Here is a 24800-nt window from a genome sequence, read left to right on the forward strand (position 1 = left end):
GGGCCGGGAAAGGCGGGGCAAAGGGAGGGGTCGGCGCGCGCGGGACGGGAGTTGTGAGGCGACGGCGGGGAACCGGGCCGGCCCGGGCACCTGCGTCCCGGCGGCGGCGTCGGGGGCGGGGGGTAGAGCCGGTTTGGGGAGGGAGTGGAGGAAGGGGCCCCTCAGCCGCCCTGGAACCGCGGGGACAAACCGGCGGGGGCCCGCGGAGGAGCTGCCTCCGCCGCGGCTGCCGGGGGGGAGACCGGCGGGTCCTCCCGCGGAAGGGTGGCCGGACGGAGGAAGAGTTTGGCTCCGCGGCTCCCTCCTGCCCCGGCGCCGCCGGCGCTGTGTGAGCCCGCGGGCAGGGAGGGCGGGTCCCCGTCCCCGCGGCGTTGTGCGGCGCGGAGCAGCGCCGGGGGGGGGCTCCGGCAGTGTCAGCCGTGGGACCCGCTCGCCCTCAGCTCGGCGCTCGGCGCAGGGACGGCGGAGCAGAGCCCCGCTCCCGGGCAGGCGGCTCACGAGTGACAACCCCGTCCAGCCCTTGTGCAAGCCGCCGTGACACTATTGCAGACCTTGAGCGTGGGGACTGGCAATGCTTCCTGTTAAGCAGAGCATCTGCCTCGTTAAACAGGACGCTTAATAAATCCATAATATGCAGATTTTTAATTTTTTTTTTTTTTTTTTTTTTTTTTTGCAGCGGTTATAAGGTTTCTCGGTTGCCCAAAAGAATTCCATGGAATCGGTTTTAAGTAGCAGAGGATCTTCTCTGCCACCAGTTCATGGAAGTACATGAACATAGCAGTAAATGGGCGGAGTGTTACACACGAAGCGATGGTCTGCAGAAAAGTTCTCCTGTCGCATACACGGTGTGCTCTGGTCATGGCGCCACTGGACTCCTTCATTAACTTGCACCTAGTGCACACCTTGCCGTTTGTACTAATTGTACAATCACAGATACTTTCAGAGTACATAACAGCGATCTCTGTTTAAAAAACATTGCCACTGAAAGGAACGCTTCTTGAGGGCCTACATTATTATTCAAATTGATGCTGAGGATGATGTAAAGAAGGAAGCCTGTTCAACAGCACTTGACTGATCTTTCTACAGCAACTTATATCAGCCTCATTATGCTGTTTATACAAACACAGTAAGATGCTGTCCCATTGGTATTACACTACTAATTGGAACTACTACTTTCAGAAAGAAAAAGTAAGTTTTAAAGGCCAAAATGGAAATCTGGTTTTAATGTATATCACAGCATTCCTTTTTTTTACTGAGGTCCATTGGATTTATAATTGCAAATCCATTCTAACCTATCCAAGCATTTTGTACACTACATTTATCAGTGTATTTAATCAATACAATACTTTTCGATTGCTCTTTTGCTGTCAAGTTTCACAAATAAATACTGTCTTAATGTAATGAAAATAGACTGCGTCTGGCATAAGCCCACCTGAAACGAATTCTAGGAAGCTTCCAGCCAATTGGGGTGGCCAATGCAAGAAGACAGCGCGGCAACTACTGCTTCATTCTTTACAGCCACCCCAGTGTTGCCCTACGGAGGTTTGATCTCATAGGTTTGTGGCATGTGCTAAACTGGGGGCTTATTCTAGAGTTTGATTAATAAGAAACTATGTGACCTTTACTTTGTAATAAACACAAAATAGAAATTTTGCAGATATTTGAGGAGAGGAGACTGGAAAGTAGGAATGAGTAGAAAACTTTGTGGCAGCTATGATTCTGAGTCTTCGTAGATCAAAGATTCATCTCTTTTTTTTCTGTTCTTTTTTTCTGGTTCAGCAATAGGTAAGCCAAGAATGTCAGTAGCAAATATCTCCGCTGTGATTTCTGCTGGAATTTCTTCTTCAGTCAAAGCTGCTGCACCTGGAGAGCAGTAACATCAACACAAAACACACAATAGCAATGTAAAAATGGCCTTCCAGATCGGTAAAATTTATAAGCAGCACTAAGTGGATAGAATGCTTTTAAAGATGTACAAAGTAATCATGAAAAAGTATTGGTTTACTAGCTTAATACTTGATGCATTCCTGTCAGGGATCGAATCTGCTGAATCTGCAAGGCTGTGAACCTCACCTTGCAGGAGGTCTGTGCCTCAGAAGAGTTAAGGGGTCAAATGCAACTTTACCGGCGATTTGACGTGATTTTAGGATCCCAAGGAATCCAGGGATTTCAAAGTCAGTTTGTAGTGCCAGGCAGTTCCTTCAGGAGCTGTACCTTCGCTGCGTGTGGCCCATTGCCAATGGCCCTAACCAGATGTAGTTCTGGACTGGTGTGGACTGGGACATGAAATGTACAAAAATGTGGCACTTGTCAGCAGTTCCAATTACAATGGACAATGCCACTTGGCTGAAATCAACGCTGTAATTTGGTGTTCTAGGCTGGTGTAGACTGGGACATAAATTGTAGACAAATGCGGTAGTTATCAACAGCTCCATTACAATGGGCATTGCCGCCTGGATGAAATCAACACTGTAATTTGCATATTGTAGGATTCCTTTTTGCCTGTGGACTTTGGCATGTAAACCTTCCACTGTGTGTTTCTAATTTCAGTTCCAAGCCAGCAGATAAACAGCAGTGTAATCTTGTCAGGTCCCAGTTACATTTCATTGTCCATTTATTTTTAGATACACCCATGCAATTGCTGCATGGATGAGGGGCAGTCTATAGCTCTATGACTATTTTTGCAATCCCACCTGAGCGTTTTTGACAGCTCTTGGCCTAACAGGGTAATGGGTTTGCAATTTAAATTACTCTGGGAATTGAAGCGATCCTGCTTCTGTGCTGTGTGGAATGCTAATCCTGTACCTGAGGGATCGTAGGTGTCCGGTTCAGATCCTCCTCCTGCAGGACGCCTGCCCAGCAGGGTGGTCAGACACTGCACCAGCTCGTCCTCTGTCATATGCTCTCCTGTACACAGCAAAGCAACACCAGCCTCTTGGGTTATGGTGTCATTAGCACAAAAACTAGAAGGCAACTTAAACAAGGACAGTGTACAAACAAAACAGGACAGTTTGAAAGAAGATTTGGCTTCTCTAAGATAGAGATATACACATCACCAATCAAAATGCATGATCCCAACACAGGAAAATGTTGATTCTAAGGAAAATTGTTCTTGCATATTGCATTTTGGGCAAAAATGTTTAGCAAAGGGAGAAATTCTGATGCAGATGGCTCTTTAGGCTGCATTGCACTTGCAGGGGCTTGTGCTTCTATTCCCACTGAAGAATTCCTGGCACAGGGCAGACCACAGCCCGTGTAGCCCCATGTCCATGGCCATAGCCGTTTCCACACAGAGCAGGAAGAGGAAGGTGCAGGAAAGTCTTGATCTAGTATTTTGGAATAACCTGGACATAGCACTTGTTCCCAGTTAGTGGTTGGCTCATGCCCCGAAGCATAAGGTTATAGATCTGTTATGAAACTGTTCTATCTAATGTATCTATTTATGGATATTCACACCATCGGTATAAATAACTAACCTTTCTCACACTGGTTCAGTCCTTGGCTTCCAAGGATCTTTGTAGCAAGGAGCTTTACCAGGTGATTGTGCTGGTTTTGGCTGGGATAGACTTAATTTCCTTCACAGTAGCTGGTATGGGGCTATGTTTTGGATTTGTGCTGGAAACAGTGTAGATAATTCAGGGTTTTTTTAGCTATTGCTGAGCAGTGCTTACACAGCATCATGGCATTTTCTGCTCCTCACCCCACCCCACCAGCGAGTAGGCTGGGGGGTCACAAGAAGTTGGAAGGGGACACAGCTGAGACAGCTGACCCCAACTGACCCAAGGGATATTCCATCCCATAGGATGTCATGCTCAGCATATAAAGCTGCGGGAAGAAGAAGGAGGCAGGGGGACGTTCGGAGTGATGGTGTCTGTCTTCCCAAGTCACGGTTAGGCGTGATGGAGCCCTGCTTTGCTGGAGATGGCTGAACACCTGCCTGCCCATGGGAAGTGGTGAATGGATTCCTGGTTTTGCTTTGCTTGCATGCACAGTTTTTGCTTTACCTATTAAACTGTCTTTATCTCAACCCATGAATTTTCTCACTTTTACCCTTCCAATTCTTTCCCCCATCTCACTGGGAGGGAAGTGAGCAAGCAGCTGTGTGGTGCTTAGTTGCTGGCTGGGGTTAAACCATGATGGTGATATACTGGGTTAAACAGCATTTCCCTTTACCTGCTTTAATCCTTAACTGCACTTTTGCAACAGGAGCAAGACAGTAGAAGTTTGTTATTTACCTCTCTGTGGCATTGGCCATAAGCATATTTACACACATCTTTACAGTGTTCTCCCTGATTCACCTGAACTAAACCATCCCATCTTTTCAGTCTTTGACACATAGATGCAGTCCAGGACTGACCAGTTTCATTCCTCCTTTCTTCTCCCGCTCTTTTTCAGTTTTATACTACCTTTCTGGAGACTGTGTGACTGGAAGAGGGAACAATGATTCAGATAAGGGATTACTGGAAGAAGGATGCAATTCACGAAGATCCATACTCATCGTTTGACAGACAAGATACCTCAGGCCAGCAGAAATTTCCAGAGCAGTAAAAGAAGTGCAGCTGAGACAATAGATGTAATTATTCAATTTAAAATCTTAAGACAGGTGGCTCCACATGCCTGCCCTGGTTACCAGGCTATAGTTCCAGATTAGTTTTTTGCTGCAGTGAATACGTTCTGAAATTGAAGGCAGAACTAGCAAGCATAAAACTAATATTAGAAAAGAAATAACTCACCTCTGCACTGAAGCAGCAACAGTAAGTCTCCTCTGTCAATAACTTTGTCTCCATTCTCATTATCATAACCAAGAACGTGAAATGCTTGTTGTATTTTTTTCATTGACAAGCCAAACGCAGGTCGATGATTTATATAAAGTTTGATAAAATCCCCTAAATTGATTTTTGTCACTTGTTCTCCAGTATCCACATACTTGCTGAATTTTACTTCATTTATCATTTCTTCAATCTAAAGATCAAGGCAAGACAGATTGTTACACGTTTTCGTTTTGAAGAGCACCAGGCCAGTTTCCGATCTCATGAATGCCAATGTACCATAATTGTGCACGTACTGGTACCACAGATGGCATGACCATATCCCAGTAAAAAGCTAGCACTCAGCAGCTGAGGATGGACATGGCTAACAGTTACACGCTTGCTGTTATGACAAAATTAGCTAAAGACAGGGTAACAGATATGTAGTCATTTTGGATTTCCTCTATTTTCTTATGCTAGGCACTTGGTGACTTTGCAGCTGTTACCTTTGCCACAGCTGTGTCTCCACTCTGGGGACAGTGGGCAGGCAAACCACAAACCAGTAAATATACCACCCTGCTACAAAAGTACATGCATGAATGTCCTGACATAACCAGGCTGCATGCAGTATATACACACCTTGGCCAGCATAAGCAATCTTGCCCCCGCCCCCACCGATCCGACATGGTCTGGTGCAGTTCTGCCACTTCTCAAGCCAAACTTGAAGTTTGCTCAGTGGGGCTGACTTCCTGCACAGCTGGATCACTTGCTCTTCTCTCAGGCAAGTGGGCAAGCACTGGCCGTGCTGGATACTATTGGTTTTCCTGAAGTCTGGTGCTGTGAGTCAGCCCAGTTGGCAGCTGTGCAGATGTGTGTCCGAAAAGCAGGATCTGCTCCATGCCTTCATTGTACTCATGCTTCAGGAGGGAGTCCCTTTGGAGATACATGGGCAGCAGAGAAATGCCGGAGAATTCCCTGTGCCAACACATACCAAGCCTGCTGCTCCCCGGGAAGGGAAGCTGATGCAAGATCTCCCTGGGGAGGACTTTGCATTCAGCCTTGGGCCTTTGTCCTTGTGTCACAAGTTTTTCTACTGAATGAAGCCTGGAGAAAGGGGAAATCTCAGCCTTATATTTTTCCCTGTAGCGAATGTCACACCAGGCAAGAACAGTCATTTTCACTCGGCTCCGCCTGATGTGTGATTAGGTTTTATATCAGCCCCATTGAACGACAAAAGAAAAACACCAATTCCCAAAAGCTTTGCTAGTCAGGCCAGGCTGCCTTTTCTCCCTCCTGCTTTTTCTTTATTAAAACACTCTAGAGAGAGATGAACTTTCTCTCTCGATTTTAATACTGTCCTGCCTGCTTCGAGAAGCAAGCTGTAGGTTGCCTGGCTTCACAACAGCTTAGCACCTCTGTTTCCATGCCTGAAATTCTGGTTTCATTTTGATTTGGGGCAGGGGAGGGTTAACAGTTATTCTTCCAGAGATATTTCCCAGGGGAGTATGTTCTCTCTCTCTCCCCCCCAAGAGATGAAAAAGTAATAACTCAAGGAAAAGATCTAACAAAGTACGCGGGGATAACACCACAGCTTGACACAAGGGCAGAGCAGTCACGGCTCAGATGAACATTTGCTGGTTGCAGGGACTCCAAAGCAAGTCTGTTAGGTGGTGGCTGTGGCAAAGGTCCTGCCTCCCATCTGCTGGCTCTCCTGGCAGAGAGTATGCCCAGGCAGATGGGGTGGCACTGACTCACAGCACCATCTCAGCAGCCTGTGGGGTTCCTGTTCAATGGCAGAGATGAATGCAGCCTCCCCCGCAGAAAGATGAAGGGAGCACAGCAATGTACCGCTTCCCTTGGGAGAACCCCTCCTGCGTTGAAGGGCTGTAGCTGTTGCAAAGAGGTCATTATTTAAATCTCCTTGCATTAGATTCACTAATTTTTTTTTGTATGCGCTTTAATTACCCTTTTGCCGGGTTACAACATTACAGATGAGGTTTATATACAATACAAACTGCCTTGTAGAAACAGCCACAAAAGGGGAAGAAGCAGCACCCTTATTAAATCAGTTGCCTTTGTTTGCTGTAAAATTTGAAGCTAAAAGCTCTTGAGAAATGTTTGATAGGAAGCTCCACTGCTGCAACCTTGAAAGGCAAGCTCAGAGAGAGCTTCTGCAGAGTTTATCAGTTATGAAAGAGCTTTAAGTTCTGTGGGAATAAAAGCTGCTGTCTCCATCTAAAATCATTCTTTCATCGGTCCCAGGCAGAAGAAAAAAGAGGCTCTGTAAATGTCCAAATGAGTGATTGCATGGAGCTGGACATTCCCACCCGCGTTGGTAACACACATAGGATGTTCTGGTTGAGTCTCCATCTGACCTGGAGGGACTTAGCCCATGGCCCACCAACCACATGCTGCATGTAAAGCAGCTCAGCCACTAGTAGAAGTCACAAAGAGACCAAAGCACATCGCTGCCTGCACTCAAGGCACTTTAGCCCATGGACTTTGGAAAGTTGGAGGCCTGCTTGCCCGAAGCAAGATTCATTCCTCAAGTTTCTCAGTTCACCTTCTGAAGAAACTCACCTCTGCAGTGGTGGCAGAGCACTCAACCTCCAGAAGACCCAGAGGTCAGCTTTTGTTGAACACTTCCGAACCATCAGGCTTCAGGTTTGCTCAGCCTGCCCCTGTGGTTGCCCTGTTCTCTAGTGAGGAATCATTACTTTTTGAGGAACTTGCTGCCAGATTCTGACTACTGCTATATTGATGCAGACCAGGTTAAATGCATTGAAAGCCAGCAAATAAACTCTTGAGCCATCCAGCATGACCAACAGTCAGAATCTGACTCACGGGACACTTGGTAAATGCAATCAGTCTGGCTCTTTTTTCTTTTAATAACAACAATAAAAACAACGGACCGACCTTTTCCTCTGATGGATAAAATCCCATTGCTCTCATTACAGAAGGAATTTCCTCCAAGGGAATATGCGTTGACACCTGTCTGGTCTCCAGTGTATCGATACCATGGCTGCGCAGCTGTGCATAGTAAAAATAGTCTTCCAGTTCCTGCGAGGGATTCAAACAAGATACTGTAAATTTCAGTTACCAACAGGCATAGAAGATAAGACTTCTTTTAAGATTTACTAACAGGCATATCAATGAGATTGCTGTTAAAGGCAAGCTGGACAAAAAATAAAGAAATGTCAGGCCTGTATAAATTAATCTTAAAGTCCAACCAGATGTTGCTAGACAGCGTTCACGGTGAGCATAATTACCCTGAAGAATTCGCCTTCTCTGCCGCCATCCAGTAGATTGTAGAATGGGATCAAGTCCTCCCCACCCAGGGAAGCAGCAGCATCCAAGGCACTGGCAGAAGCAGAGAAAAGAAGGTACAGGAAGGGTTCATGTGAGGAGAGATTTCATGTTCCCTTTCTAGTCGTTGTTCACAGACACTTTCAATAAATAAATAAAATCCCTGGGCCTCAGAATTCAGGAAAGAAAAGCATTGCCTTGAACGGTATACTATTTTATCATCAGCCTGCACTTCTACAGTATATTTCATACCCAGGTTTTACATACAATAGCACAGTGTGGGAATTAATTATTACTGAATGGTCCTCTTGTTTAGTGGAATGAGCACAGGGCTGGGAGCCAGGAGCTTTTCCATGGACTTGAGCTTGGTGTCTGGCATTTAGCTTTTCTGCTTCCTTATAGAGACATTGAGGGAGATGAATTAGCTAGATCAGCGTTTTGAACATGCAGAGAGGGCTGGGGCTTGGTGTTTGCAATAAACCACACAAACCTAAGCTCCCCGTTCCTTGATCTAACACATTCTTCCCCAATAACTCAGTGCAATCCATTACTCTACTTCCTCTGCTGTGGTGGGTGACTGTGTCGCAGGTGCAGTCTACATTAAACTGAAAGCGTCTGAGTGCCACCTCTTTGTTTCAATTTCATAGGCAGTTGGAGCCAAAAGAATCCGTTCGGCTTGTGCAGACGAAAAAGGAAACCAAGCCTGGTAGTGCAATCATGGCGTAGCGTTGCCACATAATACCCCACGCCTGGCAGCAAGGCTGCAGCTTTCATGCACACCTCTGTAGTGCTGCTTCCACTGGGGTTTTTTGCAAGCTTCATGCTTTTTTCATAATTAAGTTATTTGGGTATTAAACACAGTGGAGATGCACAAGATGCCAGAAGCAGCAATAAAATGATAATTAGCTCATCAAGAGCTTCGCTCTGAAAACAAATTACATAGAAATGCAATGTTGCCTGGACCCTGGCCAACCATTATAAAGAAGGATCATTTATATTCTATTGCCTTCCTTAAAATGTCGCTTATTCTGACCCCCAACCGCTTAAGCCACACAAAGTGGAAAAGAAAATAAATAAGCCCATTGCTTTCCCACCCAGGTTTCCTTTGTTCTGGCACATGAAGGTGAGCTGGCTCAGCACCCTTTGGGCTTTCCTCGGAGTGAGCAGTACCTACAAGAAATGTTTTACGCAGGACCAGCATGTGTCTTAACCACGAAGCCTTTGTCCTAGGAAGATGTGGGGCAACGGTGTTTCACAGGTGCACTCTAAAAGGCAAAAGCAGGAGGGAGGGCTAAAAGCCAGCTCCCGTGGGGTTGATTTGCCAGAAACCTGGGTGACATGCAGAATAAGCCACAGACCGACAGAGACCATTCCATGCCGTCTACATTTTCTAGCTCCAACATGGGCTAAGCTCCCTTTCCAGCCCTTGAAGCGTGAAGGTGAACTGGCCTGGCAGTTTTCAGCTCATTCACAGCTGCCTGCTCCCTTTCAACGTACACATGTGTCTATGGGGTGCCTGCAGCCATGCTCAGGAGAGGAGAGCCCTCTGCCCTGCAAGCGCATTGCGATGAGCAGCTTTGGTCCTTGACGTGCAAAGAAACCAAAATATATATCCTGCCTTTGCCGGGTTACCCGCCTGCCATGTGGGAGCACGCGTCTGGCACCGCTGCCCAAGGGAGCTGGCAGAAGGGAAATTGCACACTTGTAGAGAAAGGCGGAAGAAACCTGGCAGGGTTTATCACTGACGCTCTGGGCCAGAGCCTGGAAATCCTCGTTTGCAAGAGCAGCCTTCACTCCTCCAGCCACCCCATTTACTGCAGTCCATTTACTCATGTAAGCAAAGCTTTATAGGATTAAGGTGGCTTGTCCTAAATCCAGTCTTCAAATGCAGGGAGGATTTCCTAGCAAATGCTGGCCTATCCCATTTGGAAAGCAGACACTTTTGTATCAGCAGCTGCCCCATATGCTCCTCCTGCAGCCAGTGCCGCTCCTCTGATCCCCTGCCTAACCCCGAAAATCCCCCATCACACTGGCCAAGCCCTCACAAGAACCAGAAAATCCTCTGCTCAACTTCTTACCATTTGGGTACCATTTCCCAGACTGGAGTATTTTATAGGTGCTATGGCCACCATCTGCGAGATCTGCTGATTTAATCCCCCCTATTGACTATGTGGCTACATCACACAGAGGGAAGCAAAGCCCCCCCCAGACTGTGTCCCTCCTGTTTCAGCTGCTATACCACATAGCTTCTCAGGGCCTGGCAGGTTGTTGCAATCTCAGCTGACCCCACTACCATGCCACCGTCCCAGCCTGGTACATGCTGTCTGTAGGTGCTGAGCCAGGGCATTTGGAGAACCTGTGTGAATGCAGGGCATGAGGCTCCACTATTAATAAATCCAGTTGCAGACCAGGTATCCGAGAGCTGGCACCCCCCAGGGTTGAGCAAAGATGCTGCCAGCCTCACTTCATCCTCCTCTCAGCAAGTGGTTGGTCTCCTGCTTGCACGAGTGCTGGGACCTGTCCTCCACCCTGTGACCCTCCTTGCCAGATGCAGTTTGTCAGCCTGGTCGCGGGCATGGTGTTGTGGAAGAAAAGTGAAGCTGCACGGCTTTGTCACTTGCCCCAGAAGGACCTGTGCTAAGAAAGCCCTGCAAAGAAACGCTCCCCATGCAGCACCCTGCTGCGTTGCCCCATGGGTGCAGCACCACCGTATACACTGGGCTAAGCACAGAAATAGCTGGGAGAACTGGCTTTAACTCCTCTGGACGCAAACAGGGACCTCTTAGGACAAAAGCCCCATTCTCAGTGTAAATGCTGGTGAACATTTGCTTCAGCTGTGTTGACCAAGCAGCTGTGGAAAGCCATAACAAGACTCTGTTCTCCTTCCTGCAGTACTCACTTTAGGTTGACCTCCCATTTCATGAGAGTGCGGTCATTCCCCCCCACTGTAAAGACGTAGCATCCGTCATAGGAGCTAGCAAGGTCAGAGACACCATCCGGGTGGCAAATGAAAGCTGAGGATTTGTGGGGGTTGCCATCGACAGGCAAAATCTGCAAGCCCACCTGTAAGGAAAGAGGGAGCCTGGGAGGGCTGGGGGTCCCACAGGAGGGCTGCATGCCAGGGCAGCACTGCATCCTCCTCCCCGGAGCTCGCTTAGCTCTTGGGCAGGACCAGTCTATGCATGGTTTTGTCTGCAGTGAAAGTCCCCCAGGGACCACCACCTCTAGAAGCGGGGGCTCTTGTACAGCTGGGGCGGATGGGGTTCCATACCTTGTCCTTTGTAATGTATGCCAGATAGCGTTTCTGGGGGTCCGTAGAGTTTGTTGGTGGAAGGATTTGTATCTTCTCCAATGCGGAGCCATAGGTTGGTCCCAAAAGGGTCTTTCTAAAGGCAAACAACATTTTCATCCATTCCAGGGCTCACAAAACATTTTCTCTCTCTGAACGGCCGCTGTGCTCAAGGATGGGTAGATATGGGGAGGTGTGGTGGGTGCAAAGGCTTTGTGCTGCTGGCTGAGAGGACAGTATAGGACAGGGGCCCTGGCTAGTATGGACCACACTGGTGCTAAGAAAGGAATTTAGTACTCAGGGAACATTCAGTCCTTGTGCTTTGCTCATGTAGGCTCCTGACTCTTTATCTGATGTCCAACTGCTGCGTCTCAAGTCCAACATGCTGGGCAGACCGAGACACACCTGCAGCCGCAACCTTACTAGATGACACGCTAGTGAACAGCAGAGTGGACACAAGGATGGAGCAACTTGGGAGCCCTAGAGTAATCTCAAGATCTGCATCACAGATGGGCAAACACATGCTCATGGGTGGGAATAGGGCAGGCATTAGACAGAGGAGAACATAGTCAGGATGGGGGTCCCAGGCAGTGGTAGGCATGAATCTCTCTTCTACCTGCACATTTTGGTCGTCGTGTTGTAGAGCTTCATTTTGTAGCGGTTGTTGGCAGTGAGGATAAAGGACTCGGTGCTGAGCTGTGGGTACCAGGCCAAGCACAGGGGCACGGCCATCTGCTCTATGCGGTCCCTGTGCAAGACCACCAAGTGGTCCTTGCTGCTGCTGTTCAGGTCATATTCAACCTGGAGAGAAGAGAAGGAAACACGGTAAATCCCCTGTGGTCTGCCAGTACCTTGGACCTTGCAGATTAACTGGATCTAGCATCTCTCACACCAACTGGAGCAAGCAGCCCGCAGTAGCAGAGCCTCAGCCCTGAACCCTGGGCAGATCTGCCCTGAGACCAGGCTGAGAAACAACCCCCTGCGATGGAGCTGGTGGGGAGAGGGTTAGGAGCTGCAGAACCAAAGACTGAGTGTCTTCCTCGATACCCTTGTCCAGCCCCCCACTTTACCCACAAAGTTCCACTGCCCTTTAGACTTTCACATTGACCTACCAGCTGCCGGTCCTCTCCAAGGCTCAGGAGCCTGGGCTCGTTGCTGTCCAACTGGACCCCAAAGAGAATGCTCCGGATGGGTTTGTAGTGGGAGTGCAGCCCCGCTAGGTGTTCCCAGCATCTGCTCCCATTTTGCAGGACACTCTTGTAAACAGTCACTGAGTATTTCTCATCCTGGAACGACAGCGCAAATGTCAGTGAGCCATGATCCCTGTGCACATCCCCTGGCTGGCAGCAGGCAGTTTTGCATGTTCCCTCCGGGCTTAACTGAGCCCTTTCAGTTCTGTGAGTCCCACCAGGAGGGTTAGAGTCACAGCCAGGATAAAACACTGGGTCAGACAGATTTGGGCAGCTGCTCCCAAGGGCAGCACTGCAGCGGTCCTCAGCCTGGCCAGAGCATCCTAGCTGGCTGGAGGCCATTCCCTGCCATGCTCTCACAGCAGAAGGGCAGAAAATAGAGCTCAGTGACTCCCCAGAAATCACAAGGAAGATGCTTCCCACTGCTGTGCCCTGGCATCTGCATGAAGGAGGAGTCTTTTTCTTTGTACAGATCATCCCCAGTTGCTACAGCCTCTGTGCCAAACTGCTTCAACGCTGCCTGAACACTTCTGCACTGAGACATGGGACCAAGGGAGCAACCCCCCTTGCAGTGCACCAGCCAAGAGGAAATCCCTGCTCCAGCCCTTTCTACAGATGGATGCAGAGCTAAGGCTTATCACTGAAGTTAGTGATGGGACGCTGCCAGCAGCAGGTCTGTGGAGCGGCTGTGACTGGTGACATTTTTACAGAGTGACTCTTCAAGCCAGGAAAAGCATTTCAGAGTCACGAAGCCCCTGGGGAGGGACAGCCCTCTGCACTGCTCGCTCTGCCGTGTCTCACAGGATGGCTGGCAATTCCCAGTCCCACCAAAAGCTGCACCACAAGCTACGCACGTAAATCACCGAGAGGAAAAAACAAGCTTACAGCAGTTGCGAAGTACTCTGAATCATGAGAGAAGCTAATATGAGTTATGGGACCACGTGAGAACTTGAACTCTCTGCAGCTAGACTGAAGGGAAATGGCATCGAGGATGTAAACGCTTCCATCAGTAAAACCAGCGGCCAGAAAATAACCTGAAAAGCATGCCCAAAAACTCTCACAACACAATCGTTCCTTCCGGGAAGCCCAGTGCTTGGCACATGGGGAGGTCACAAGGCCAGGATACCTTGAGGGTCATAGGACAAGCACTGGATGCCAGCCTCAGTGAATATCCTGCTAACGAGGTGCTTGGTCTGCTGGTAGTCCCACACCTTCAGCAGCCCACAGTCACTCCCCACAGCAACAAGTGCCTGCCGGGGGTGACAGGCCACGGCATTCACAGCTTTCTTCGCCTCTTCCATGACTTTTTCAAAGTTTGTCCTGTCTGTTGCAACACGGAGCACAGTTGCATCGGAGGTTGAAAGGATAAAGTTCCTGTTTAGTGTGAGAGAAACAGAATTTGATGAATCAGACTAGCTGGCTCACGTTCCTCCAAGCTATATTACACATCAGTCTCTTTTTGGCAACTTAGCAGGACAATCACTTATATTTTGCAATATGCAATATGCAAACATTTCTTGACCTGGAAGGCAGGTGGCACTTTGTATTCATGACCTGGTAAATCTCCATGGGAAAGCACTGGAGCCAGGTCCATTTTCTACTTGGGTAGGCAAGCCAGAAGATGAATGATATCTGTGTAGCTTTTGCCGTTTGCAAGTCACTGGTGTGTGAGACAGACAAATGAGCAATTGAAGATACTCTGAATAGCCTTTTCACATGTCTCCATGTCACCATTGCCAGTGGTTCCATGTTGACGGCACTGCATGGACAAGGTCAGAGGACAGTTTCAGTCCCGCACCACATACGGAGCGGCTGCCTGTCTGTCCTTTCAGCCACGCCAACCGTAACGCAGTGAAGAGGGTCCCGCTGCATAATTGGTGACATGTAAAGCTGACATCTGAATAATTATGCACATTACAGAACAAATATGTATAGTCATCAGTTCGCCTGGGGACTGAGAGTCTGGGCCCAGTTAAAGGGTCAAGAGAGGACCACCCAGAGATCTAGGAGCTGCACAGACAGATGTATCACTGCATCACACTGAGTGGGGAAACAGCAGCCTCTTTGCTAGCTGGCCAGTGACGGCCATCGGCTTATGTGCATCTGGCCCAGGCACTGAAGGATGCTGCACCTCTTGCGTGCCTCAGCTGGGGTCTTCAGCCATACCTGATCCCATCAGCCTGGTGAGATGAGCAGGCTCAAGGCTTTCCCCTTGGTTTTCTGCCTTTTGTGCTGCCCGGAGCAGCTGCAAGCGGCAGGAGCTGCAGCAGCAACCCAGAAAGAGGGACAAGAAAACTGAGACCGACAGGGAAAACCAAACTGTTCCCCAGGGCGCTGCTCCAGGCTGGAGAGGAATCTGTCCCATATGGCTCTTTGGAAAACATGTGTGGCTAAGGACAGACGTTGCCAGGAGAGCCTTAACAGGAGTGACAGACATATGGTTTGCAGGCTGGATCGAGCCACAGAACAGCTTCGTCTGGCCTGCAGACTTTCTATAAATCCTCAGACACAGCTACGTCCCACAGAGGAGCAGAAAGGGGCTGGTGACCAGGCTGGGGCTGTCCCAAGCTCCTGGGTCCACGTGGTACAACCCAGCACTGGTGCCATGACCACTGGGGCAGTCTCTGCACTGCCACTGCCCCGATTATCTTGCCCAGCCATGATAAAATCTAACTGGAAATAGCCATCCACCAGAGGGGTTTAAGGGGGGGGGGGGGGATTAAGGGGCCCAGCTGGAGCCGGAGGCTCGGCATTAGCACTGCTTGGTGTGCCGGTACGTGACAGAGGAGCTGTGCGCCCTAGGACCAGCGGATCACCTCCGTGCCTGCGTTAACGCTTCTCTCACCTGTGCCAAGGCATCACATCAAGTTCGGAATTTAAGATGTGCTGGGCCCCACCCGGGTTTTGGTGGGAGTTGCCTGGGGGCTGCGCGGGCAGAGGCGGGCTGCCCAGGAGACATCCCCCTGCTTGTCTCTGGTGGGCAGGTGGGACAAATACTCAAAGTGAAAATCTGCGGAGCGTAAAGGGGCATGTTCCCTCCCTGTCCTGCCCAAAAGCCTGAGTACAGGGTTGAAACCTGCTCCGGCCAAGGCAGAAGCCCATGGGCAGCTTTCAGATGACCACCTCCCCAGCTTTCAAGCTGCAGGGCAAATGCAGGAGAAAACCTGGCTTCATAAAGGGGCACTCACCTGATGACGAAGGGCTGGCTGCTGGGAATGGAGGAGGTGGAGCAGGCTGGGGAGGCACTGGGAGGGTCAGGAGGGGTTTTGGAGAAAGAGATGGACCGAATGGGACCCACTTTGCTGCGGCTGTAGCAGGTGAGGAGCTGCAGCTGCCCGTCATAGAATTTAACCTGACCTTTCACATCACCTGTTACTATGCAGCTACAAGGAAGGGAAAGCTTTAATCAACACACTGATTGAGAACTCCCAAATATTTCTCGGATAGCATCCTTGGGCAGAAGCAAATCTCTTCCCCTTTTCTCTGCACAAGTGCATGAGAAGACCCCCATAGAGATGTGCCAGGGGAAAGCCCAGGGCTGTGCAGAAACGACCAGGCTCTGCTGTGTCCCTGCAATGTCCCCTGCTCTGTCCCCAAGGCTGTCAAGGCGTTTGGTGGCTGTCTGCTCCCTCTGCCGGTAAAGGCCAGGAGGCTGAGCAAGACTCACCCACGATGCTCCGTGACCGTGGCAATCCAGTGATCTGAGCTACTCCAGCAGAGCTGGGATCACATTACCAGGAGTTTTCAACCTACCCCCCCCCCCCGCCCCACCCCAGCCAAATTCATTGCTTGAAAAAGCCGGAGCAATGACTCATAAATCAGCAGCACTTTCCTGCATTAATTTCCCTGGTCCTCACATGCTGCCAAGTGACTTAAAACTCCAATACTTGGCCGTAGTTCATCAACATGAGCTCTGCCATTCCCACGGCTGAGATGTCTGAGGACTGTACCTACGGCTACCGAAAACTGCCATCCCATTACCTCTCGTACACCTTGAGCACAGTGAGGCTGTCCTTCTGCATAGGCACCAGTTTGGTGGCCTTCATGCTGTGCGGCTTGGCCTGCAGTTCCTTGGAGGGGGTGTGGGGACCGACCACATCCCACACCACCAGCTTCCCAGCGGAGGTGCCCGTCAGAGCTTGGGAGTTGTTAAAATGAAAAACTGACTGGCTGAAGTGTCCCACCACACTGTTGAAGGTCTGCAGAGAGAGCAGCGAGGCTGTGCATTCATCCTCCTCAAGCAGGGATATTTCTGCTTGGTCCCTCATGTGATGTTCCCTCCCTGTCCCTGGCAGGGTCATCAGAGGCAAGAGCCCCAGGAGAAGATGCAGCAGGGCATCTCTGGGAGAGAAAGCCCCTCTTGACCTCAGCTCAGGCAATCCTGGCTTGTCCCTTCAGGAGACCGAGGGGGACAGGCTGGGGACATGGCCACTGTTTTTGCTTAAGGGGATGGGAAGGGACAATGCTGCTGCCAGAAGGAAAGCCAAGAGGGTGACATGCTGTGGTTCCCCCTGTGCTCACCTGGTTGCTCAGGAGCGGTGCTCCGTACTGCAAACCGGCATGGTCCTGAAGAAAGTGGAGAAAATGTCCAGGACAAGCATTTTGGAACTGTGCTCTGTAGTGCCAGCGTGCCCCCTCCCCATCACCCAGGCACTGACCCCGCACCGTGGTAACCAGAGCAGGGCTCCTGGGACAGAAAGGCTCCAAGACCTTCCAGAGAGCACAAAACACCCTCTCCTCTCCCAAAAGCTGCTGACTGGCACGAGGCACACAAAGGGCCGATGGGAAAGCAGGGGTGGCAGAGGCAGAGAGCATCCCTGCCACAGCTGGGACCGAGCCCAGCGTGGGAGTGGAGGGAGAGCGATGGTCTGCCCAGATCACCTTCTAGTCTAGTGAGGACAGGAGGTGGGGAGGGTCGAGGGGGGGCAAGGGCAGGGGCAGATGTGCAAAACAAAGTGAGACCCCAGTCGTGGGCAGACATCCAGCCCCGCAGCCCACGCTGCTTCGCTAGTGTGCAGCCCCCTGCACCACCTTCCAACTCTCTGTGAGCGCGTCTGGCACCAGAAATACAACTTCCTATGTCCCTACTTACCCACAGGTAAAATATCACCTGGGTTTTGCTGTTGCTAACAAACTCACGGGGATTTTGAGGGTTAAAAATTACATACTCCTGAAATTAAAAGGTTAGAATTGTATTAACACCAAGCTAAGCAATGCTTTCTGCTTATTCTTTCATGCAAAACATCTGCTTTTATCCAAAGCCCACTTCACCACCTGCACTGAACTGAAAACAGAGGCCCAATTCCCTGTGAAACACCAGAGCTGTGCTCTCTCCTCTGTGAGCAGGGACATGCCAGCAGGGCCATGGGCTTTTCCTGCCATGAGCCCTGGCCAGTGCCAGGGCTGTGGTGGAGGACATGCCACCAGGGTCCCCTCCACGTCCCATGTCTGTCAGGCAGCAGAGGAGCAGCAATAACAGCCCCGAGATGCTCCGCTGCATTGGGGTGCAGCAGGGATGGGGTGTGATCCTGCCTCGATCTCCAGCCAGCATCTACCAGCAGCCTCATACTGGATGAGGGCACTGGGGATGTCGGGAAGCGGGGGAGCAGGTGAGGACAGGGCTGCCCAGTCCACCCCAGTCACAATCATCTGCACCCCCCGGCCGCAGTCACTCACCTGATGGCCAAACTCAGGCCTCAGCTCCGTGCTGCACATGGGTTTCTCTGTGGGCGAAGTCCACTTCCAAACACAAACTCTCTGGCAGAGAAGGGAAAACCCAAGGGACATTTGTGGCTTTCTGGGAGCTCAGGGGAGCCAGGTGAACCCCATTCCCTCCAGCTGCAAGGGGTGGGGAGGATATAAAAGACTGGAGCAGGATAAACCCAACATGTCCTGGCAGCACAGAGCTTAATTTCAGGAAATAATGTTAGAAATTGCTTCAATGAAAGGCATTGGATTCAGAAGCTTTTATCCTAGCTTAAGATCCATTTTCTTAACTCCACAGCATTCACTTTAATGAAATCTAGGTCTGTCTTCCAATGGCTTGGCAAAACCAAGCCATCACTCTGCAAACCTGCTCCACCTCTCTTCTGCTCTCCCCAGCTGAATTCCCCCCTCCCCTTCACTGCACTAGGAAAAACTTCAGGGATCTATCCCACAAGGCTACAAAAGAGGAGATATTTTCTTTACCTGCACTGTACCAGCACTAATGGTTGCCAAATACTTTGCATCCTGGGAAATAGCAATAGCACTGACCCCATCCTCTGGATGGCTCTCAAAGATGGTGCGCACCGGTATCCTATGGAGCAAAGTCCTCATGGGGGTCTCATGGCAGCACAGTGGGTTCACGGCAATTGCTTGGCAAATCTAGGGCACAGCCCACCCCGGTCTGCATGGCGGGGAGGGATTCTGCAACTGCCAGCGCTGTCGCCGCACATGAAGTGTGAGCAGTCAGCACCGCAGCTGGTGCTGAGCATCCTCTCCATCCCTTCCTCCCAAGTAAATGGCTCTGGGAAACAAGTCACCAGTCATCTTTTAAGAAAATACTACAGCCTGGAGATGTGATGTAATTCTTAGTCTGGGGGAGCTCGGCCCCATCTCGGTGTCCCGTGGGTATGGGTGATATGAGGATGATGAAGCCCTTGGTTCACTTTTGGCTTCTTGGCCACTTTACCCCATCCCCGCGTTTCTCCCATTTCACTCTCAGCTGAAGCTGGAGTGTCCTAAGCGATTTACCAGACACAGGAGGTTTCCAAAGAGGAGGTTCCAGGGAGCTTACCCGGAGAAGGAGTCCCACACAATGATCAGAGCATCTGGCCCTCGATCGCCGGTTGCCACCCAGCGTCTGTCTTCACTCACGCACAGGCAAGAAATTACATTCGTGTGGCCCTGGGGAAAGAGAAGCAGCAAAGTGCCTCGAAGACTCCAGACCCGATGGCTGTTTAAAGCATTCATCAAACCGCTTTGCTCATGAGCTCCCCTTGTCTTCCCTCCCAAGGGTCCTCCACTCTCATTCTTCCAGCCCAACTTTTGCACCCCATTTCTCACAGGCTCTTCCGAGCCCATCACCCTGTCCTTGTGCCTTGCGCTGACTGCAGCTCCCCCAGACAAGAAGCAGCGGAGAGGAGGGGCCATGCTGCATGTGCCGCTCACGGTCACCGCCGCAATCCAACACAAAGCGCCTTCCACCAACACGTGCTGGGAATTGCAACAGGCGTGCAAGCAAAACGACGCACTCCTTTGCACGGGCTGCTCCTTGGTTCCGTTATGGGTGACACCTAAGCACCAGGAGAAAGAGACAGAAGGAGAGAGTTTGGGAGAAGGGAAGGAGGAAGATGCGCGGGCTGCATGCCAGACCTGCAGGTGGGACTGCCTGTTCCCCAGGACATCGTGGATGACCACCGTGTGGGAGGAGACATACAGGAGCACCAGGTCCTCCCCGTCCATCAGGCTGTGCACGGCCAGGCTGCTGTTGTAGCCCAACACCCAGGACAGGCTCTGCAGGGAAGAGGCAGAGCTTTTGCCCCTGGCACATAGCGGCCGGGACAAAAAAAAGCCACAAAATGCCTCTGCGGTGATGGGAGAGAGCTGGGCAGGAGTGCTGTGTGTTGTTTGGACCATCATGATGGCACCGTGCCCACCGATACTCACGAGGGGGTGAAGTTTGGTCTGCTTGTCCTCCTGGAAGAGCATCCCTGGCATGGCTGCCCACACCAAGCTGGCAGAGCCATTGCACCCATCGTCCTCCCCGCTCCTCTCTTGTGTTTCCTGCTCCCTGCAGCCTGAGCGAGGGTTGGAAATGGTCCCTTTGGGCTCAGGCAGTGCCGGGTGTGGTCCAGGGGGTCCAGCACCCTCCAAGAGTGTTGTCCCAGCAATGTCTTCTCCCAGGGCAGTCCTCAAGGCGGTCGTGTCTTGCCTCGCAGCCCAGGTGCTGGGCAGGGTGTCTGGGATCCCCATCCCTGAAGGAGACCACAGGACACCCAACAGTGGATCTGCTCCAGCACCCTCTGGTGCTCCTTTCTTCTCCTTGGCAGCAGCGAGGGGGTCCTTGGAAAAGGAGAGAGGTTTCGGTGCGCGCTGGCTCCCAGGCTAGTCTGCAGCTAAAGGGAATGCACCCCAGCATGTCTCAGATCCAACCTACATCACTCAGGGCAGGCTCTGATAGCAAGATACTCCTCTGCTCCTAAACTGCCTATGGATTTGTACCCGGGAAAAGTTTCCCACCAGTCGCTGCTTATCTTTCTGCACATCTGATCCTGCCCTCTTTGCACATCCACAGCATCCCGGATCTCACACTAGAACCTCTTCCAGGCAGCTTCTATCACCTGGGCTAAGATGCCCAAGTTTCTTCTCCAAAACTAACCTATGGGTCCTTTGAAGGCAGAAAGTCTGGCCTTTTTGCTCTCCATGCCCTGAGTATTCCCCGTGGAACAGTTATTGATTGTTGCAAGGGGGCACATGGTCATGGGCTGGTGTCCTGGTTTTGGCTGGGTTAGAGTTAACTATCTTCCTAGGAGCTGGTACAGTCCTATGTTTTGGGTTCAGTATGAGAAGAATGTTGATAACACACTGATGTTTTCAGTGGTTGCTAAGGAGTGTTTACACCAAGTCAAGGATTTTTCAGCTTCTCATGCCCAGCCAGCAAGAAGGCTGGAGGGGCACAAGAAGCTGGGAGGGGACACAGCCAGGACAGTTGACCCAAACTGGCCAAAGGGGTATTCCATACCATGTGACGTCATGCCCAGTATATAACCTGGGGGGAGTTGGCCTGGGGGGTGATTGCTGCTCAGGAACTAACTGGGCATTGTGCATCACTTGTATATTCCAATCCTTTTTATTATTATTATTATTATTTTCATTTTATTAGTGTTATCATTATTAGTTTCTTCCTTTCCATTCTATTAAACTGTTCTTATCTCAACCCACTTTTTTTTTTTTTTCCCCTGAATTCCCTCCCCCATCCTACTGGGGGCGGGGGGGAGTCAGTGAGCGGCTGCATGGTGCTTAGTTGCTGGCTGGGGTTAAACCACAACAGCTGGAAAGGGAGTGATGGCAAATTGAGGTTAAAAGCAGGGGAATCAAGTCCTGGGACCAGGGCTGAGATGGCTGCAAAGGGCTTTGCAGCAATCCCAGCTCTGCTGCCAGTGCCTCTTGCCATACTGCCCAGTGAACATACAGAAAGCGAGGGTAAAAATCCCACCACCACCTTCCTCGGCCCTTCATCAGCCTGTTAATAAATGTATTAAATAGCCCTGGGGTGTCAGAGCTTGCAGCAGCCCCCAGACAGGCTTTCCCCAGTCTGACCACTGGCCACTTAATTCTTGTTCTTGGGATCCACATCAGCTTTTGCCTCTGCCCCCAGGACTACTTGGTTTCCTATAGCAATCTCTCATGCAAGGTATAAACCTCATTTGGACACCATTTCTGTTTCAAAGGGAGGTAATATAACATTTTGTTCAGCACGGGGACGAGGCCGGGTTCCCTCCTGCTCATGTAACTCTCGGGCAGCTCAAGTTCTCAGCAAATATTGATGGCTGGCCTGAGACTACACAGAGATACTGCATCTCCCCAGGGACGTCTCAGGAGAAACCATGCCTGGGAGACATTACCCCTTGGTCCTGGAGTCAGGGGCTCTGCTTCCATCAGGACCTGCCCGCCAACCCTGTGTCAGGCAGGGTTTGTGGTGGAGCTGCCCTCACCCGCTCAGGCGGCATGGTCATCTCCCGAGCTGTCTGTCTGTCCTGGGATGTCTCCTTGGGCTCGCTGCTTACTCCATCTCTTCCCCCGCTTCGGTCCTCCAGTGTAATTTCATGTGAACCATCCATCCTCACCCTCCTTCCAGGGAGCTGGGGCACAGAGATGCTCTGAAATACATACAAACACCCCCCCACACACACACCCCAGGGCTTGGCTGCACAACAACCTGGAATTTGGCACAGCCGGAGGAAAGGGCACCTGTGAAGCTGGGAAACTGGTGCCAGACCCCCTTTTCAGCTCCAGCAACGCTCCCACTGAATGCAAGCCAGCCCAGCACAGCCCTGGTTACTCCAGCTGAGATCAGGCTCCCTCCCTGTCTGTCCGCATGCCGCGCTGGGCATGGACATTGCCCCTCCGATGGGGTTTTGTCACCGTCCCTGTAAGCAGCGGGGCTACTCCTGGGCAGCAGCTGGTTCATCTCTGGCTTCACGGCTCTGGATTTGAGCCAACACCAAAACCTTACACACAGAAAGCTTTCACAGGAGTGGAAAGGGGGCCCTGGGAAAAAACCCTCCCTCTGGCCCTGGCAGGCAGGACGGGTGCTGAGGGACAGCCACAGCCCCACGGGTCTCACCGGGGTCACTGCCGAGCTCTTCCCAAGCTTCATCCAGGCCTTGGTGCCTCCCCAACTGTCCCATCCTCCCACTGCCCCGAGGGACCCCCTGGGGACCCCACAGCTCACCGGCACACAAGTCCCTGCTTCTGTTTGCATCCGACCGCTGTTCCCAAGCAACGGCTCCACCGGCTGCGCCAACGGCTGCGCCAACGGCTGCGCCAACGACAGCCCGGAAAGCACCGGGCTGCATGGGGAGAGAAGGGGGGACCCTCCTCATCCCCACTGGCTGCCATGGAGAGGCAGCGCTGAAACCCTGCCCAAAGCAGAAACCTGGTGGTGTTGGGGGACGTTCAGCCCCACGCCATGCCCAAGCCTAAATCCTGCTCGTGGCTGTGACAAAGCCCTTCTCGGCATCGCCGGACTCCTTTGGGACTGAACCCTCGCCCTGCCTGGGGAATGGGATGAGGGTTCTTTACCCAATGCCCCCACGTGGGGGGTTGTGGGCAGCTTCCGCTCCCTTGGCACCACTGAGCAGGACAAGCAGAGTCAAAGCAAGAAAAAACAGCTGCCAAACACTGCCAGGTCCCCCCGCGGTCCCCAGCTCTCTGCCAGGATGGCACTTGCACAGGGGACCCCATTCCCAGGGATCACTCCAAGCTATTGCCTTCACTACCACAGATAATGAGCTCTAAGCACTCCCAACTGTTGACTTCAACCTTGCTGTTAAGCTCAAATAGTAACAATTTCTAAATCTAATTTGTTTTTCCTTCTGCCCACCGAGAGCGTCGTACCCTGCTGGGAGAGGAAAGGAGGTGTGGGGGTTTTTTTGTTTGTTTGTTTGTTTTTTTATCAGCTCACATTACTTCCTCGACCTGAAGAGGCTGCTGCGCAGGCAGATCATCAAAATGCGGCTGCTCTCAACTCCTCCTCTGGCACAACCTGCTGCTCTGAATTGGAGGAGTTTTATGGCTTCAGGAGCAGGGATTTGATCCTTAAACCCCATCTCTGCTAGGTATCAGCACCTGCACATCAAGCTTGCTCAGGCATGGTGCTTTTGTTCCCACCCAGCAGCATCCAGTCCACATTCCCTGATCATATAGAATACAGGGAGTCACCTCTACTCTCCAGCATGAAAATCCTGTTTATTCTGAGAGCAGCTCCTCTTCTGCTCTGGTCCTACGGCAGAGGTTTCGGCATGGTCTAAGGAAGAAGCCCAAACCTTACCTACCCACAGGGGGTTTCGCAACATAATCTGTGTTTATTACACTCATTAGGATTGTTCAACCCGTTCTAGTCAGGACACGCAGCCAGAGGGGCTGGGGACGCAGCAGTTAAGACATAAGGTTACAGGATGCACTTCTACAAAAGCCTTGCAGAGCTAGGAGCCAACTGAAGCGTGCAGACACCCTCCACGTTGAAAGGGAAATGAGCTGCCCCAGAGCAGGAATTATGGGGCTAGACTGACCCCCTAACCTCATTTCAAGAGCGGTACAGAAAGCTGGGATTTTCTAGATCATTTCATCCCAGGAGGCACATATGCAAAGGCCTGGAAGGATGTGTCCCGCAAGCTTTTCTTCTCCTGGACTGGTATCTAGACCCAGATTCATCTGCAGCTCAGGTAAAAGCTAGCCACAGCTGGGATACCTAGACACATATCCCAAATACACATGGCAAAGGCCAGCCCCTGACACTGCAGCTGCCAATTGATACCCAGTTTATCCACATACTTACACCTACATTCCATTTTGTGGGGACAGAAGATAGGCGCAGCTTGCGGACAGTCACACATTTAAAAACTGCAGCAGCACCTACAAATATGAAAACCGCTTTTGCAAAAAAACAAAGCTCCTAAACCTGATACAAAATGCATTTAAAAAAAAATAAATCTTGTTTTACACAAGTCTTTTGACACTGTGGTCCCATGCACAGACTCAGCCCTCCTACAGAACAACCCC

General features: G+C 51.0%; 1 protein-coding gene across 1 annotated transcript; it reads right to left on the reverse strand.

Moving 5' to 3' along the window:
* Nucleotides 1–188: 188 nt before the first annotated feature.
* Nucleotides 189–23117, reverse strand: CFAP251 (cilia and flagella associated protein 251). Its single transcript, XM_075041299.1, has 22 exons — nucleotides 22972–23117; nucleotides 22232–22378; nucleotides 20184–20579; nucleotides 19890–20030; nucleotides 19312–19421; nucleotides 18723–18831; nucleotides 18210–18290; nucleotides 17626–17703; nucleotides 17055–17099; nucleotides 16515–16732; nucleotides 15722–15916; nucleotides 13660–13907; nucleotides 13419–13567; nucleotides 12456–12629; nucleotides 11960–12144; nucleotides 11326–11440; nucleotides 10954–11117; nucleotides 8018–8108; nucleotides 7665–7808; nucleotides 4734–4962; nucleotides 2806–2907; nucleotides 189–1863 (listed from the first exon to the last, which is right to left on the reverse strand). Exons 1-22 carry the CDS (start codon nucleotides 22999–23001, stop codon nucleotides 1712–1714), a joined length of 3303 nt encoding a protein of 1100 aa, XP_074897400.1. The 5' UTR covers nucleotides 23002–23117; the 3' UTR covers nucleotides 189–1711.
* Nucleotides 23118–24800: the final 1683 nt, after the last annotated feature.

The sequence above is a fragment of the Buteo buteo genome, chromosome 11, assembly GCF_964188355.1.
Source record: "Buteo buteo chromosome 11, bButBut1.hap1.1, whole genome shotgun sequence".
NCBI lineage: Eukaryota > Metazoa > Chordata > Aves > Accipitriformes > Accipitridae > Buteo > Buteo buteo.